Source organism: Arvicanthis niloticus, chromosome 16 (genome assembly GCF_011762505.2).
Source record: "Arvicanthis niloticus isolate mArvNil1 chromosome 16, mArvNil1.pat.X, whole genome shotgun sequence".
Classification (NCBI taxonomy): domain Eukaryota; kingdom Metazoa; phylum Chordata; class Mammalia; order Rodentia; family Muridae; genus Arvicanthis; species Arvicanthis niloticus.
Window position 1 is genome coordinate 26978582 of NC_047673.1, and position 17767 is coordinate 26996348.

Below are 17767 nucleotides of genomic sequence, written 5' to 3' on the forward strand. Positions count from 1 at the left end.
AAAGTCTACTCTACCTCTTGAATATTTCTACTCAACACATGTGGCTTTAAAAACTAGAACATGAAAGTTTTAAGAAGAATAAATCATGTAAATATGATTGTGCCGCAACTTATTTTTAAAAACATAATTCATGGAGACAGCTTTGAATGGAACCAGGATGGAATAAGCGGTTGTTGCCAAGTAATCAGCTCAGAGTTAATTTTGAGCATTATATATAGCTTGCAATTAAACAAACATATGCAATTTTTTCTTTAAATAAGAGAAATTAGTAAAGTTCTCTATTAGCTGGTCAGTGATGGCACACACCTTTAAGCCCAGCACAGAGGAAGTAGAGGCAGGAAGATTTCTGAATTTCAGGCCAGCCTGATTTACAGAGCAAGTTCCAGGACAGTCAGGGCTATGCAGAGAAACCCGGTCTTGAAAAACAAACAAAAATGAAAACCAATCAACCAAATAAACCAATACTCTAGTAGCAAGACATCATTAAATCAAGGAGAGCAGCATCACATTGGTTCAGTCTTACACTTCCATCAAAACCCAGAAAAACCCAATGCCTTGGGAAAGCAACACTGGTATTTTCCCAACTAACCTGTGTCTTTAGAGGCTATGGTGTTCGTGTGTGTGTGTGTGTGTGTGTGTGTGTGTGTGTGTGTGTGTATGTGTGTGTGCTGTGGAGGGATGTAAGACATTTGTGTGGGTGCCTGAGCTTCAGATACGGCTACTCTCAGGAGGGAACCTGGGAATCATCTGATAGACCGTGAAACAGCAAATCTCCCCTTTCGCCTTGTAGAGTTAAAAGTTGTATTCTCTTCTGGCAAACGTCTATACTTGCTGAAAGTCAGCGCTATGGGAAGCGCTATAGAGAGAACTCTAGTCGAAGAGCATGCTGGGAACCTGTACTTACTGGACATTGATTGGAAAAGGAACTTCATCTATTGGTCAAATGCCCGGGGACATCTTGTCTATTCAGCTGGATATTCAGGAGAAAAGCAAGAGATTTGGACCCAGCAAACAGGTGAGTTGTGGTAGGCATCTTCTTTTCTTCTCTTATTTTCCGTTTCTAAAATGTATTGGGCCAAAAGAGCAAATCTATCCCTAATCTGAATGTACTTTCAAGCCAAGGACCAGACGTGACTAATTGAATGTGAGATCTTTTATTGACTCCTTGTTCTCAGCCCTGACCATGAGGCTAGATAGAGGTAGAAGAGTTTTTATATTTTGCTTTCCTGGCCTTAAGTCAGGGAAGAATAGAAAAAAAAAAAAAAAAAAAAAAAGGACCTTTTATTCTTCAGTTTTGCATTGCAGATTTTTCATACTCTAATTTAAAAGTCATTTGCAATGCAAATTTTGGGAGAGGAAAAGCAAGATATTTGCTTAATATGGCAATATATACTTTCCCTTCCCACATTCCTAAATGCCACACCTCGCCCTCAAGTTCCCCGTACTTTGTCTAAACACAGCAAGCATCTCCGCTATAAAGGACAGAGACATGAGCTGCAGGCTGGGTAACTAGATTTCTAAACACCTGTACCTGTACACGCTACCAATATGAGAAGTAAGTGCCTTTGGCACGTTCATCAGGAATGTACAGGGTATGCAGAGGGGGCTGTAAGGTTAGTACAATGGTGGTTGAATAGCAGCTTGTAATGCCCCAGTCAGAAAACATTCAGGAAAAACTAACCAGGACAGCATCTAACAGCTATCTGGGGGGTGCCTAACTGCAGACGTCTTCCCGCTTAATGGAAGCGCTACCTCCTCTCCTCTCCGCTGGCTGGACTTACTAATTGGCTTCTGTGTTGCAGTTATTATATCAAGGACTGCTGGTTTCATCTGAGCTAGCTCTATTGTAGAGTGACAAACTTTCCAAAACTATAATAAATGACTGAGGTGATCAACTTGTAAAAAGCAAATCCTAACTGAGCAAATAATATATAAATAAGTAACGGGGGAAAGTTAGTTTGGTCTCTTAGTCCATTTGGGTTGACTTGCTGGTTTTAGATTTGTGGTGGTAGTTCTGGATGCCAATGGGGGAAGAGAAATGTCATGATCAAAATGAGAGGGCGGCGGCGGAAGGAAAGAGGAAGAGACTAGATGCCCACAGACCCTTTGAGGACACATATTCCCAATTACTGGATTATCTCCCACTGATCCTTATCTGTTAAAAGTTCCACAGTCCCACAAAAGCACCACAGGCTTGCCCTCAAGGTCCAACACCAAAACTTTATGACGATATTCAAGAGCCAAACAAATTGCAGCAGTGGTTAAACATGGCGAAAGCAATGGCATCATTCCTGCTGGCTAGACCTGCTTTATGTGCCTCCTTCTTACAACCCTTCAAAGTCCTGATGTCACCATTTCCTTTTGGGCGCCATATTCTTATGCTAAAGTTAAAAACTGAGGCTGAAAATCCAGCTAAATTTTTTTTTTTTTTAGTTAAAAAATGAGAGGACATCTGTTATGGTTTATATATACTTGGCCCAGGGAGTGGCACTATTAGGAAGACTAGCCTTGTTGGAGTAGGTGTGTCACTGTGGGTGTGGGCTTTAATACCTTGTCCTAGCTGCCAGGAAGTCAATATTCTCCTAGCAGCCTGCAGATGAAGATGTAGAACTCTCAGTTCCTTCTGCACCATGCCTGCCTAGATGCTGCCATGTTCCCACCTTGATGATAATGGACTGAACCTATGAACCTGTAAGCCAGCTCCAATTAAATGTTGTCCTTATAAGAGTTGCCTTGGTCATCATGTCTGTTCACAGCAGTAAAACCCTAACTAAGACAACATCATAAAAACATCTCTTTAAGAACCAATGTGACATTGTTTGAAGAACAGTCTATCAGTCTATGAACCTGGCAAGTATCCTTTCAACCTCAAATCTGCAAAGGGCAGATTAAGGTTAACTAAGGTTAAACCCATAGTTCATTATAAGAATGAGAGTTCTCTGAAAATTGCAGAGCTTGGCAAAGGAGAGAGAGCATTGAGCTCAGGCAAGAGTGACTTCATGGAAATATGGAGAATTCAAAAGTATTATCTCCCATGCCATGAGAGGCTGTGGTGTAGTTAAAAAAAAATGCTCCCACCATAAAGGAAGAAGACTAAGTATCATACTAAGCTCTGTGTGTACCAGCTTCCTGTGACATCCTGTCCCCTCACACCGAGTAACTCTCCATGTGTTTGTCTTCTCCCTCAGTGGTTAACATCAATTTCTCACTATCATGCCCAATGACTGTGCTTCAAAGTATTTGACAATTAGCTCTCTGCATGTTACAGTTTGGATAGGAAATGAACCCTACCCTTGGTCCAGTCATATGCAGAATGAAGACTTGGTTTCTGGGTAGCATCACTGAGATCTAATCATTAGGATGCTAACTGCACCCATAGATTAAACCAGTGAGAAATTCAGAAATGAATGGGCTTTGAGAAGGCATGGGAAAGCAGGCTGCTGGGGACATACCTGTGAAAGTACAGCTTGTCTTCTCCCCATCAACTTCCAGGACAACATGACCACTTTGTTGCACTATATGCACTCTGCCATGCTGTCCTGCCTAACCACACACAAGAGCCTTCGAGACAAATGTCTGTAGAATGAAGTCAGGGACCAGAATAAATCCTTTATCCCACCTCAGATATCAAAGGCTAAAAAAACAAAAGCAAAACAAAGACTGACTAACATAATAGGAACAACAAGTTGTGTATATATTATCCGACATATGCTTCTAATAAAGCTTACTGATATAAAGATGAACAATACTCAATCTATGACTATTTTTAAAAAATCTAAGGTTGACTGTATCTGGTAAAGTTGTTGAGGAAGTGCATTTTGACTTGAATATCATTGCATACTTTTGTTTCAATAGAAAAGTGAAACAAAGGTGAAGTGGAGAAGACACAGGGGGTTTTTGTCACCATTTGATGACCTCAACAATGCATTATAAAAACTAAAAAATGATTCTTGGATTCTCAGATTTATTGGGTATTTAGAGCTTAGTGAATTCATACATAAGTGGAATCAGTACTCTTAGCAATTCTACTTTTGTTGCATTTATTTTATTTTGTGGTGTGTGCATGCATTCATGCATGCGTGTGTGTCCATGCTCTTGTGCACATGTGCCACATGGGTGTGAGTGGGTCAGAGGACAACTTTTGGCAATCAATTTTCTGTTTCCACCATGTGGATTCCAAGAACTGAACTCAGGTTATAAGACTTGGTGTCAAGCATCCATACCCACTAAGCCATCTCAATTTTCTTAAATAATGACTAAGGGGTCACAAACTTTGTATGAAAGGCCAAAGAGTAACCACGATGCTTGGTGGCTATTTGTTATTGTAGCATGAAAATTGCCTTATACAAAGTATGACGTATTAACTATATTCCTTGAAAGGTTGTCCATAGAAGAAGAGAGTGAACCATATTTGGCCCAAAGGTAGTTATTTATCCATCTCTGGTCTAAGGACCCAAACACACAAACAAGGAAACCCCAAACAAGTCCTCTTCCATGAGCTGTGCTGACAATGTTCAGGGTGTGAATATTCCCGCAATGCCAACTTTCAATCTACCATGTTACATATTTAAAATGGATTTGAAAAGTATGTGTGGAAGTATGTCCAGCATCCAGGGGTGATTGACTTAAAGCAAACAAGAGTGTGATGCAGTCTGTGCAGTGCTAATTTGAACCTACAAAGTCCAAAATACCAAAATCTCGATGATCTTAAACACCTACATGATGCAATCAGTGGGAAATTCCATTTCTGTTCTAATCTAGTCAGATGCAGGTAGTGTTTTATAAAACTACTTCGAGGTCATATACAAGGAAACAAGGGTTTAGGCTGGAGTCTCCTTCACAAGGCCCTGTGCAAAAGCCCAGAAAGAATTCCAAATTCAGAACCACATTCAGTTCCACCATAAGGAATCCTAAACCAGTAATAGTAAATAGTAATAAAATAATTATGACTATATTAGTTGAGTATTTATTATTTAACTGATATAATTAATTTATATTGAACCACCATCTAGCATAGTTCTGGATAGTTGGCTATTGTGAGCTTGTGTGATCAGCTTTAGTAACTTACCATAAAATAGCAGAGATTATTTTAAGATTTTTGCTTGTTTTAATTAAGCTTGTGACAAGCTCATGAGAGAAGCATCCTTATAATCTACTTGAGGACACTGAGGCATAGACACAGGGTTTTGGAGGAGGCATTCTGACCTTCTAGCTTGATATTGCTCTGAATCTTAATGGTAGACTACATCCCACAGTAGCTGAATCCCAGCTTAGTTCCAGCTGTCCACTAGCTATACTGAGCCTGAATCCCAGCTTAGTTCCAGCTGTCCACTAGCTATACTGAGCCTGAATCCCAGCTTAGTTCCAGCTGTCCACTAGCTATACTGAGCTGAGTAAGAAGTGAAGAGTGTTTGGAGTTAGCGCATAACTCAATTATTTGCATCTGAAAAAAAGGATACCTATCTTAGGGTTTTTATTGCCATGAAGAGACATCGTGACCATGGCAACTCTTATAAAGGAAGAAATTTACCTGGGGCTGGCTTCCAGTTCAGAGGCTTCATCTCTATTGTCATCCTGGCAGGGCATGGTGGCACACAGGCAGACATGGTGCTGGAGAAGGAGCTGAGGGTTCTATATCATGATTTATAGGCAACAGGAATAAAGAATGACACTGAGCATCTGAAACCTCAGTGTAACTCCTAGTGACACATCTACTCCAACAAGGCCACACCTCTTAATGGTGCCACTTCCTATGATCCTATGGGGGGGGGGTTCATTCAAACCATCAAAATACCCATGATCTTTATGAATGTAGTCCTTATCATACCTGTACCCTCTCATCCTAGATTTTCTCATTGTCTGTGCTTTCTGGGTAACTTTCCGTCCTGTCTGAAGTGATGTCACTTGTCCTAGTCTGTTTTCCTAAAGAAATTTTAGCTTTAGCCCCCTGAAGTATAATTGATAGATATGCATATTGACCTGTGAGAAGAAGGAACATAACTCTGAAATTGCAGGCCTGCGTGCAGATGCAGGCCACTTGGCCATCTCCTTCAAGATGGAGTAGATCTTTCCAGGTGGCTGGGAGGACCAGTGGAGCTCAAGTGACAAGCTGCTGGATCCAGACTAGGCATTATGGGGCTCATGATACAAAGAAGTGTCTGCTCAAGGGGGCCGATCTCCTTCCCTTGACCCATTAGAGCCAGTACGTGGATATACCTAGAAGCCTTTTCCAACTCGGCCTCTGTTCCTCCTACAGTCTGTTCAGCAAACGTGGACATATCTACCGGGAACCTATTCTGGGTACCCTGTAACCGAGGTACTATTCAGAAGATCAGAATGCCTGGCACTGAGTCATACACTCTCTACAGCACTCGAAACATTATACTGCAGCTGCTCCTTGATTGGCCAAGAAGGGTGCTGTACTGGGTGGAGAGTGGGAGGCCCCTACAAAGCATGACCCTCGATGGCAAAAGCAGACAGGAAGTTTGGAGAGGCACCTGGGCAGCAGACACTCGGATGGCTTTGGACCTCGGGTCTGCTAGCATCCTCTGGACCACCAAAGGGCTTGGTAAGTACTGTACAACATCCAGTCCAGTGTGTGTGTGTGTGGGGGGGAACCTGAGAGCATACACCAAAGCTTCATGTTCGTATAATGCTTCTTCTAGTTATTTCTTTTAACTTTAAATTTATTTTTGTGTTTTGGGCTATGGTGGAAATTTTTGTTTTAAACTTTTGATGGACACAAAATAGTTGCACATACGTATGGGTTAAATTATGATATTTTGACACTCATATAAATGTGTAACGAGCAAATTATAGTAATTAATGTATTCGTCACCTCAAGCACATACTGTTACTTTGTATAGAGAATATTCAAAACCTTTCTTCTGGCTGTCCTACTTATTCTGAGCACTGCTTAAACAAAGACTTTGACTTGAAATTTGACAGTAAATGCAAGGCACTTCAAACCCATCTCTTACCTAACACTCTGGTTTAGGAATTTAAAAAACTTAGAACACTTCCAGAAATAATAGACTTAGAAGCTTCAAAAAGATATACATAGTTGTTTTTCCAAAAGTTTGTTTTAAATGTATTCTTTCCTTTCACAACTAGAAAAAACAGAAGCAAACTTCCTTTGCAAAGGAGGTGCTAGGCTGTGGTTAGACGTTGGTATCAGGTATGAGCTGTGACTGTGCAGTGAATCTGATCTTACCTGACAGCTACATCGTGGCCTGGTGTCAACATACAGCCATGGTTTTTAGTACACGATGCTTTTCTATTGCTGTGATAAAACACCATGACAAAAAGCAATTTGGGGAAGAAAAGGTTTGACCAACCCTTCAACTTATGATCCATCATGAAAGAAGAGAAGCCAGGGCAGAAACTTAGGGCAGAAACACAGAGGCAGGGAACTACTACGGCAGAAGCCAGGAAAGAGTGTTGTTTACCGGCTTGCTCCTCCTGGCTTTCTAAGTTTGTTTTTCTATATAACCTAGGACAACCTGCCCACAAATGACCTGGGACCTCCCACATGAGTCATTAACCAAGAAAATACCCCACAGGCTTGCCTATGGGCCAATCTATGGAGGGATTTTTCAATTAAAGTTCTCTTTTCCCAGATGAGTCTGGCTTGTGTCAGGTTGAAAAAAAAAAAAAAAACTAACCAAACACAACACACATTGAGACAGTGAAGCCATAGCTGCTGTCCCTGCATCTCAGAACTAAGAGCCCCACTGTCCAGGAGCTCAAGACACCCATGAGTTATTTTTAACCTATGAAACTAAAAGCTGTGACACTGACAAGGAGGGGAATGTGCTTCCTTGGAGTTTTGGGTCTTCGGAACTCCATCACATAGGGCCCATGCATCCCACCTTGCTCCAGGTCCCAGACCAACCTTCGTTCTTCCCTAGGGTTGCACAGTCTTAGTCTACTAAAAAACCGAACATGCTTGTTGAACACATCCTGGAGCGATGTGGTTATGGTGGCCCATGCGCCTTACCTGGTGACCGCAGACAAGGCAGCCCTTGTCCTGTGGAACAGGAAGACACTGGAGCCCTTCTCCATGCTGAAGGAGCCACACATAAGGAAAATGATCATCTTGGCGGAGAACCAGGAAGTGCCAGGTGAGTCTTTCCTTGTGGGGCCATCCTCCATGTGTTTTAGGGTAAAACTCCTGGGTACTCTGTTGTTTATATTACCACCATCTTCTCCTCAGCCTAGCCATCCCCCTCCCTAACTTGTTCATATTATGGGAGTTTAAGAACTGAATCCATTATTTCAAAGTTGCTAAGAGAATTAGCCAGTTATAACGACTGTAAGTCTCAGTAGTTCTCAGAGAGGTCTACCTGCCGTGGCCCTTTGGGGAAAGCTTTCATGTTAATGTATTCAAGGCTCAGTCTGGGTATGAATTTAATTAGTTCTAATCCATTCCCAAACTGATTTACTAAACAACCCATTCTTTCATGAGACACATGGCAGTGACATTGTGTAGGGGACCTTCTGTGATGCACCTCCAAGGCAATGATACAGGCTGAGTATCCTTTACCCAAAATATTTAGGACCAAGAGTGGTTCAAGCTTTGGGCCTCTATTTTAGGCTTCAGAGTCTTTTTAAGATGCATAGTGAAATCTCTGACGGATGAAACCCAAGTGTAAGTGTGAAATTCATTATAATTCGTACATACTTTATGCACACAAGCTGAAGGTCATTTCCTACAACAGTCTTAGTGTGTCTGCCTTTGAAGTGGGACCTGACACAGGAAGTTGGGTATTGAGGATTTTTGTGTGTGTGTGACATTATGTTGGACCCAGAAAGTTTTACATTTTGGAGCTTTTTGGATTTTAAGTTTTCGGACTGAAGTGTGTTCACCATGTTACAGGGAAAGTAGCATTCTTCCGTTTGTTGGAGTTGGGTCAAGGTGAACAGGTTTATGGATCATCTTTTTATATAATCCCTTGACAAGACCGAACACATCCAGTTTGAGGTTGTGGAGAAGAAAAAAAGGAGTTTCTACCCCAGGTTTCTGAACCTTCATCGGTAGTAACAGCTGGGCATCTCAGGAAACAGTGAACACCAGAGGGGTGGAACCATTTCCTCTCTGTATCCAATCCCATCTCCTCTTCTCTGTGACATACAGGACTTTTGGCTTACTGGTTGCTTTATACTGATCTTAGGAGTTAAAAGGTCTGAGGATTCTTGAGGTTATACAGATATAGTTAGTCTTCCTGCCTTAAATCCTATTCTGATTTCTAACACATAGTTGCTGGCAAATACAGCTTGTGGTGGTGTAATTTATGTATCTCAACAAGTGAGCGCCTCGCTTACGCTGGCTCTCATCCCGTGCCGGGGGACCAGAAGGACTGTAGTACATTACGTAATGTTAGGGACACATTCTGAGAATTGTTATACTATGTGGTATCATTGCTGTGTTGCTGTTATAGAATGAACTCACACAAACCCAGATGTAGACTGACTGTACAACTCCTCCAAAGAAGAGCAGTTGCTTTGTTCATACCAGTTGATTGTGTCAACAGTGCGACCAGACGGTTTTAGCTCTGTGATGTTCTTATGCAGCACCTATGTGCAGCCTGAAATTGACAGAACATGATTCAACCCAGAGTTACACTTGCTTTTCATTTCTCAGATGCAAACAGAGCATTAGGTAGCCCAGGAAGGGGAAAGAACGTGCCCAAATTCAAAGCCAGTGGATGAAGGTCTAAGCAGCTCACTTATCTAAGCATTCTTAAGATCTGGTGCTTCCACTGGTTCTGCTGGTAACGTAGAGCCATGTGGATACTCAGTGCTGACATGGTTTTCTGAGGGAGGGGACAGTGGGAATGTGTCCTATTATTGCTGGACCCTCCTGGATTGATTTGCTGAAGTGATATTGTTTGCTCTAGATCCTGGGATTAAAGAACCAGTGCCCACTGCCCCTTCCCTTCCTCCTGTTCTCTGTGCCCGGTCCTCTGTCCCCTGCCAGGATGGAAAGGGATGCATTCCCAGGGAATCTCTCTGCAATGGTGAGGATGACTGTCAGGATGGCTCCGATGAAAAAAACTGCTTCCAGGTCTGCCATCAACCAGGTGGGTAATCCTGATGTCGGGCCTTTTGCCAGGGTCATCTTCTGGCCCATGATAGGAGTTCAAAGAGTATGTTTTTAAATCTGACCTCCCAACTTCCTCTGGAAGAGTTTGCATGCCATTATCTGTTGGAATGTTGATTCCCTAAGGACACACTTCATCCATTTGTCTGTGTTTGTTTCCTTAAATTTGCGAAGTGTTTCAATATTTGCCTTCTTAGAGGCTGGTCCACAGAGTGACCTAAATGGCCCACTTATAAGAGTTGGTAATCATTTAGCAAGTTGTCAAAGCAATTATTTAAATGACTTAGTTTGGGTTAATAACATAATTGACCTGAGCATGTTATTAAGCTGCCTTGTGTATATTCTAGACATTAGAACTCAGATATGTGGGATGCACTCTGTTTAACCCTCAGACTCTGGAACACAGTGAATTTGTCTCATTTAAAATCTTCCTCCTGACCAATTTGATTCTTGGGCCTTTTCCACTTTAGGGGTTTTCCAGTGTCTGGATGGAAGCAGGTGCATAGAGGAGAGGTATCACTGTGACGGGGCTCGACATTGCTCCGATGGCTCTGATGAGCTGGGCTGCTGGAGGCCCCCTGATGACTGCTCACTGCGCTGTGACAACAAGACCCGCTGTATCCCTAAGAGTTGGAGATGTGATGGGAAGCCAGACTGTTTGGACAGAAGAGATGAACAAGGATGCTGTAAGTTTATGAGCCTCCGAAGACGCATGCATGTACATGCTTGTGTGCAAGAGTGTATGTGTGGTGTGTGTGTGTGTGTGTGTGTGTGTGTGTGCGTGTGTGTGATTATCAAAAGCAGTGTTCTGAGTGTTCTGAGTTTCACTGTATAGTCCTGGATGGCCTGGAATTCACAGAGGTCCCCCTGCCTCTGACTCTTGGACTAAATAGATGTGCCACTCTGCCTGTTATACCAGGATGTCTGATCCCTGGGAATACTTCCAACTGTCTTATAGTTTATTCATTTTCTTTTTGGAGTCTATGTTCCTCAATAGTATTCTGAATGATAACCTAAACATTACCGTTAAGCAGATACTGAACCACACTGTTCTTGAGGACAAAATAGATAAATAAATAAGTAAATAAATAAATAGTTACTTCAAAGCTCTGATCATGGCACCTTTATCACCCCATCAATCAATACATCACTGCACTGTTTTTGTAATATTATTAAAGATGCCTCTATACTGTTGACTTATTAACAATCCTATATAATATAATTTGTTTAATAAGACCTACCACAGCTTTTGTGTGTGTGTGTGTGTGTGTGTGTGTGTGTGTGTGTGTGTGTGTGTGTGTGTCTGTTTTCCTGCTTGAGACAGATTTTCACTGTGTAGCCCTGGGTACACACATCTAATATAACCATTTGCTTCATAAGATTTACCATGGCCTTTGCAGGGTAGTGGCAGTTGTTACTTTTTGTTTTTGAGACAGAGTTCACTATGTAGCCCTGGCTGGTCTGGAACATGCTACAAACATCAGATGGCCTTGCACTCACATAGATCCCCAGACCTCTGCCTTCAAAATGCCTGGATCAAAGGTGTACACCACCATGCCTGCAGTGTCCTGTTCTGGGAACATATGACAACACTTTTATTGCTCTGAGTTTACTGTAATAGTAAAATCACCAAGAGTATGAAAATGTGAAAATTATACTTCTAACTAGACCATAGCAAGGATGCCGGATAACAGAGTGAGTTGACACAAAAGGCATATGTCACCTGTTTATCCCAGTTTGGAACACACATACATACATGCACACACATACTATACTACACACACACACACACACAACACAAACATACACTACATACACACATAACACACATTGTACACTCTACACACACACTCATACATACTTTACACACTACACCCATATACATACACTACACACACACCCATATACACACAAACATAACACACACAGATAACACACACTACACTCATACATACTTTATACACTACACGCACTACATACTACATACTACATACACATACTACACATACTACACAAACATTCTACATACACTACACACACATACTACACACACTATACACACACATAACACACAATCATGCTACATACACTACACACACTGTACACATACACACACTACACTCATACACCTATACACATACATTAAACACACATAAAACACACTACACACACATACGATACACACCACACACACTACATACACTATACACATACACACTGCATACACTGTACACATACACACTATACATACACTGTACACACTGTACACACTGCACACACACAGAGTGCTGTACTTACCATGGGAGTTTGACGGTAAAAGGTTGGAGCTAGAGGCATCTTGAGTGTCCTACCATACTCTCCTTTTCCCATCACAAGAATATTTCCATTGGGGGAAAGACTAATCATTTGCAAAATTTCTTTTTTGTCAAGTTAACAATCTACCTTCCTGAATGTTTTACATTTGGTCCCAGGCCTTTTTACCTGTTGGGTCACCTCACTTGGGGGTCTTGTTTTCCCTTTAATGTTATGGGCCACAGAGTGTTGATTCTTCTTTCTAATGACATGGTTCAAAGGCCTATGTCACCTTGGGAGACTGCTGTCAAGGAGATACTTGGGATTAAAGTGGGAAGCGCTGGGTGGGGCTCAGGCATGTTTGGCTGTGGTATGGACCGTGTAGTCAGGGCTGTGATAGCATCTGGACCATGCAACCATTGGGAGGATTGAGATACTCAAAGGAACTTAAACTCTAGATACAATGTACCTTTGAGACCTATTTACATCCTTTTCTGGGGCTAAATCAAACACCTTCTGTCTGTAGGCACTGAGTCCAGCAACATAAGTTATAGAACATTTTGGATGTTGGGAGAGAATTTCTTGTATTGTTGATGCAGGAAGCTTGCAGAGGAGGGTCTTCACTGCCCATGCCAGGTCTGTGTGTAGGTTCTCCCATCCCTGTCCCTCAGCCCTTATTTTCTGGGACCAAGGCACCACCGGGGCAGTTGATTAATAGTAAGTCCTTTTTAGAGTAACCTTTAACTGGAGTTTTCTTTCCCGCCTGATGAGGCTAGTCCCCACGGTGATGGCAGAACTCAGGAGAGTCCCTGAAGTGTTTTTTCTTACTACTGGGTTGCCTCAGAGTTGCCTGAGCCCTTATCCAAAGTGTTACCTTTCTCAGTTCGTGAAAAATGCAGCTCCTCTGAATTTCAATGTGAGAATGGCCAATGCATATCTTCTTCTCTGCATTGTGATGGGAGCCGAGACTGCCTGGACCACTCAGATGAGGAAGGTTGCCCTGTCGCCTGGTCCCTACAGTGTCCAGAAGGAGAGATAAAGTGCCCGGAGAGTGGAGAGTGTGTGTTGGCAGAGTGGATATGTGACCATGATATGGACTGCAAAGATGGAACCGACGAGAAGGTAGCCTACTTCCTCCTCAGAAATTTGCAGAGGGGCCATTGCCCCTGAGTAGCCAAGGGGAGTCAGTTCTTGGATCTTCCCAGGATACCAGAATCTGTGGATGCTCAAGTCTTCCCTAGGGCATGTCACAGTATTTGCTTATAGTGGACCCATATTCTCTCACACATTAAATGGTCTCTAGGTTACTTACATCAACTAATGCAGTGTTTCTATTGAGGAAATAGTTGCCACGTGGCATTGTTTAGGGAGCAGTAACAGGAAGCAGTAACAATCTGTGCATGCGTGGTAAAGATTTGATCTTCAAAAATATTTTTGAATCTACTGATAAACACGATTGATAACTATAGTTCTCAGTCATGAAAGTGCCCCCATGCTTTCTGTTGGGAAATTCAGGAGCATGTAGAGGCAGAGAAGTCACCCATGGCTACATCAGGGAGTTACCAGGAGACTGTAGAAAGCCAAACTTCTAAGAAGCACTTGTGTGATAGGATGTATTAGAAGATGGCCACCATGGCTTGAGTAGCCAATCGAAAGCTGAGATCTGGAAATGGATAGGTTTGTCCCCACCTCCTTTGGATTGTTACCAGAAAGCTTTCTGGAGCTCAGAACTGTTCACGATGCCTCCCAGATGCTTGCATATGAGCTTAGTGTTCAACAGCTAGGAATGTATCTAAAGCAGCAGTTCTCAGCCTTCCTAATGCTGTGACCCTTCAATATGCTTCCTCGTGTTGTAGTGACCCCCAACCATAAAATTACTTCTGTTGCTACTTCATAACTGTAATTTTGCTACTGCTATTAATCATAATGTAAATATCCATGTTTTCCGATGAGTCTTAGGTGACTCCTGTGAAAGGGTTATTTAACCCTCCAAAGGGGTCATGACCTATAGGTGGAGAACCACTGATTTAAGGGCTTTGTGGATGAGCAGGTGATAGATGGCTCCTCCCCTCTAAATACCCAAATCAGAGTAGATGCAAAAGATACTGTCAGCTTTAATTCGTTGGAGCATGTATCAGTTGTGGAAGGAAGAGTTCTAAGTTTATTTCTAGGTTAGATTCCTTTGCCTCTGTTATCCAGATGAACCGAAGACTTCCCAATTGGTCATTCCCTTACTCTTTATTTACTTTCTGACTAGTCACAAAACAGTTTATTTGTATATCTCACCTGGCAGGCCACTCTTTGCGAGCAGAGGTACCCTTAGTTATATCGAGGGAATACTGACCAGGGCAATCCTACTAAGCTCAAGAACCTGAGCAGGAGTTCTGACCCAGATCTATTTGAGGTTGGCACTCCTCAGTCGTGGCAGGTGTGTAAGTGACAAGGTCAGTGCTAATGGTCCTGTTGCCATCCTTCAAGGTGAAACACTGTATTCTCTAAAATCATGGTCTGTGAAATGAGGCTAAAGTCTCACTCAGGTCCTCTCCAGGCACAGCAAGTTTCTTCCCTGGGGGCAAGATGACATGGAAGGCCATGTCCCAAGACAGAACATGCCAGGCATGAAACGAGACACAAAGAGCTTGTGGAAGCCACCGTTCTCCTTAATGAGGACATAAACCTGAGCCTCAACCTTCTGGTGGGGCTGAATGGAACCTGGGTTGACCATGATCATGCCCCAGATCCTCCTGATTCAAGTCTCCCTGCCTCAGCCTTCTCCGGGCTCTTGTAGGACATCTCAATGTTCATCACCACAGGGCAGATGTTCTTCTTATACATCAGCAATTTACATACATCTCTCTGTTGTCACACTCTGTTGTACCTGTCACCACTGTGCCGTGGCTTGAAAAGAGTAACTTCATTCTACGGGGATCAGAAAAGGGTTTTCCAGATGTGAAGTGGGTACTGGGATGTACGTGTTCACAGCATCCAGCAGCCTCGGCACCTACTTCACACCTAGTGCAGGATCATGATGCTTAGGAACACAGAGAACAGGGCCCATGATGACTGGGATCTTCTCTCCTTAATAGTCAAACTCAGCAAGCAGCCCCTGGGTCCCCAACTCTACTAATTTAACCACCTCCCAGTCCTGAACAATGTCTATCTGTTCACACATACCATAACATGCTCTAGCCCAGTCTGTTTAACCCATAGTAATAAGTGCTCCCCAGTCTGGGGCATGAGGCTGTCATTAGGTGACACAACCAGGATGCCACCATGTAGGGGGAAAGGGTCTGTGACCTTATTCTTTTTTTTGCCTCTTTAAATTGCATTTCTATTGAACACCTTGTCAACTCATTATAAACTTTATCACCATCATTAGCAGGCATATGCTGTACAAAGATTGGGAAGGCTGAAGGTGCCTGTGTAGCCCCAGACAGATCCTCTGGTGGTGCACTTGTCTGAACTCTAACCCATTGTCCCTGTACCATCTCTTGCTCTTCCTGGCCCCTGGTACCCTGTACCCTTTAAGGCTCAGGGCACCTAGCAGTGAAAGTGTGTGGAGCCGGGCAGGGCGGTAGTCCATCCAGCCTCGTTGGCTGCCCTCTTTCATCCATGCAGTAAATTCCTGGTCTCAGACATTAAGCCTGAACCCTGCACTCCTCCCAGTGGTTCTTTTTGCATTCTAAGCTCTTCTACCTCTATCTGCAAAGCCAGCGCAGCAATCCTTTCTCACACAAGAACATTGAATGAACCTTCTGAGTTTTCAGCTGTCCCCCCAATCTTTTTGAAAATGATACACATGAAAACTATGAAGCAAAACCAGAAAACCCCCTCAGGGAGCAAGGCAAGAAACCACCCAGTGGCAGTAGCTGCTAGTTTGCCCGCCTCCTTAAACAACCTTGCCAACCCATCAAAACTTGCTAATTCCTCTACTACATTAGACGTGAAGTTCCCCATTATGCCTAGGCTACATTGGGTACCACCTATATGCTTAGATTTTTTTTCCAAAACCTACTTTAGGGTTCTTCAATGCTTCAACCTCCCTTCTAGCCTACTGGTCAGAGGTAGGAGAGAAAGGTTAATAGGGAAAAGAGGGTTGTGGATCTGTTTAGAAATAGTTCTTCGGGGCATTTCCACCCTTCATTGTCAGGTTACTAGCAGTCCAGGTCAATAGCAAACACCAAACAGGAATCAGTAACAGCAGCATGATGCAGCTGAAACAGCACGGCTCCTCAGAATCAGCTGAGTCAGCAGAAGCGGCCAGAATCAGCTGGAATACCACAAGAAGTTCTTTCATGTGTTTCTATGAAGTGAAGCCCTGTGAAGTGTTGTATGGTGTAGCAATGCTGTGTGGGGGGTTCCATTTATATTCTTTCTAAACACTACACACCCTCACAAGTGTCTTTTTTTTTCAGCAAAACATCACATGCCCTCTCACAGACAGTTACCAGAAAAACATCAAGTGACACAACTAAGTTGTTAAAGAAAGAAACCAGAGATGTCCATGTCAGACATGAGGCTGGATGAGTGATTCAAGTATTCCCAGGCCTCTGTTTCTTCTAAGCAAACTTATCTCCACCAGGCTTGGCCCTGGAGCCAGTCCCTAGCTTTTCTCTGGCATTTGAAGCAGCAGAGGTTGGCACTATAGAGGCTGTCTCAGTTATGGTTTTACTGCTGTGAACAGACACCATGACCAAGGCAACTCTTATATAAGGGCAACATTTAATTAGGGCTTGCTTGCAGGTTCAGAGATTCAGTCCATTATTATCAAGGCAGGAGTGCAGCAGAGTCCAGGCAGGCATGGTGCAGGAGGAGCTGAGAGTTCTACATCTTCATCTGCAGGCCTCTAAGAGAAGACTGGCCTCCAGGCAGCTAGGACTAGGGTACTAAACCCCACACCCATAGTGACACACTTCCTCCAATAAAGCCACACCTCCTAATAGTGCCACTCTCTGACCCAAGCATATACAAAGCATATCACACTCCACTCCCTGGCCCCCATAGGCTTACTCAAACATATAAGTCTATGGGGGCCATACCTAAACATAGCATAATGCAAAATACATTTAGTCCAACTTCCAAAGTCCCCATAGTCTATAACAGTCTCAACAATGTTAACGAAGTTCACCGTCTCTTCTGCGATTCATTCAATCACTTAACTGTAAGCAAGATAGGAAACCAGCTGGGCAAACTTCAAACTCTGCATTTCCTGTCTGATATCAAATCGGTCTTCAGATCTCCAACTCCTTTTTCATCTTTGTTGACTGCAACAAACTTCTTTCTCCTGGGCTGGTTTCACTTCCTATTAGTAGCTTTCCTCAGCAGATATCCTATGGCTCTGGAATCTCAAACATCTTGAGGTCTCCAAGGCAA

General features: G+C 43.0%; 1 protein-coding gene and 1 pseudogene across 2 annotated transcripts in view; one reads left to right on the plus strand and one right to left on the minus strand.

The window, feature by feature from the left end:
• The window catches only part of LOC117721952 (low-density lipoprotein receptor-related protein 2-like), a 53320-nt gene that overhangs the window by 18442 nt on the left and 17111 nt on the right, over window positions 1–17767 (plus strand). For both annotated transcript variants that reach the window (XM_034520840.2, XM_076914030.1), the window contains exons 13-18: window positions 791–1015; window positions 6257–6568; window positions 7911–8123; window positions 9900–10082; window positions 10573–10788; window positions 13278–13516. In XM_034520840.2, coding sequence (XP_034376731.1) covers window positions 791–1015; window positions 6257–6568; window positions 7911–8123; window positions 9900–10082; window positions 10573–10788; window positions 13278–13516 — 1388 coding nt within the window. The remainder of the gene's footprint in view (window positions 1–790; window positions 1016–6256; window positions 6569–7910; window positions 8124–9899; window positions 10083–10572; window positions 10789–13277; window positions 13517–17767) is intronic.
• Window positions 14758–16351, minus strand: LOC117721669 (elongation factor Tu, mitochondrial pseudogene; annotated as a pseudogene).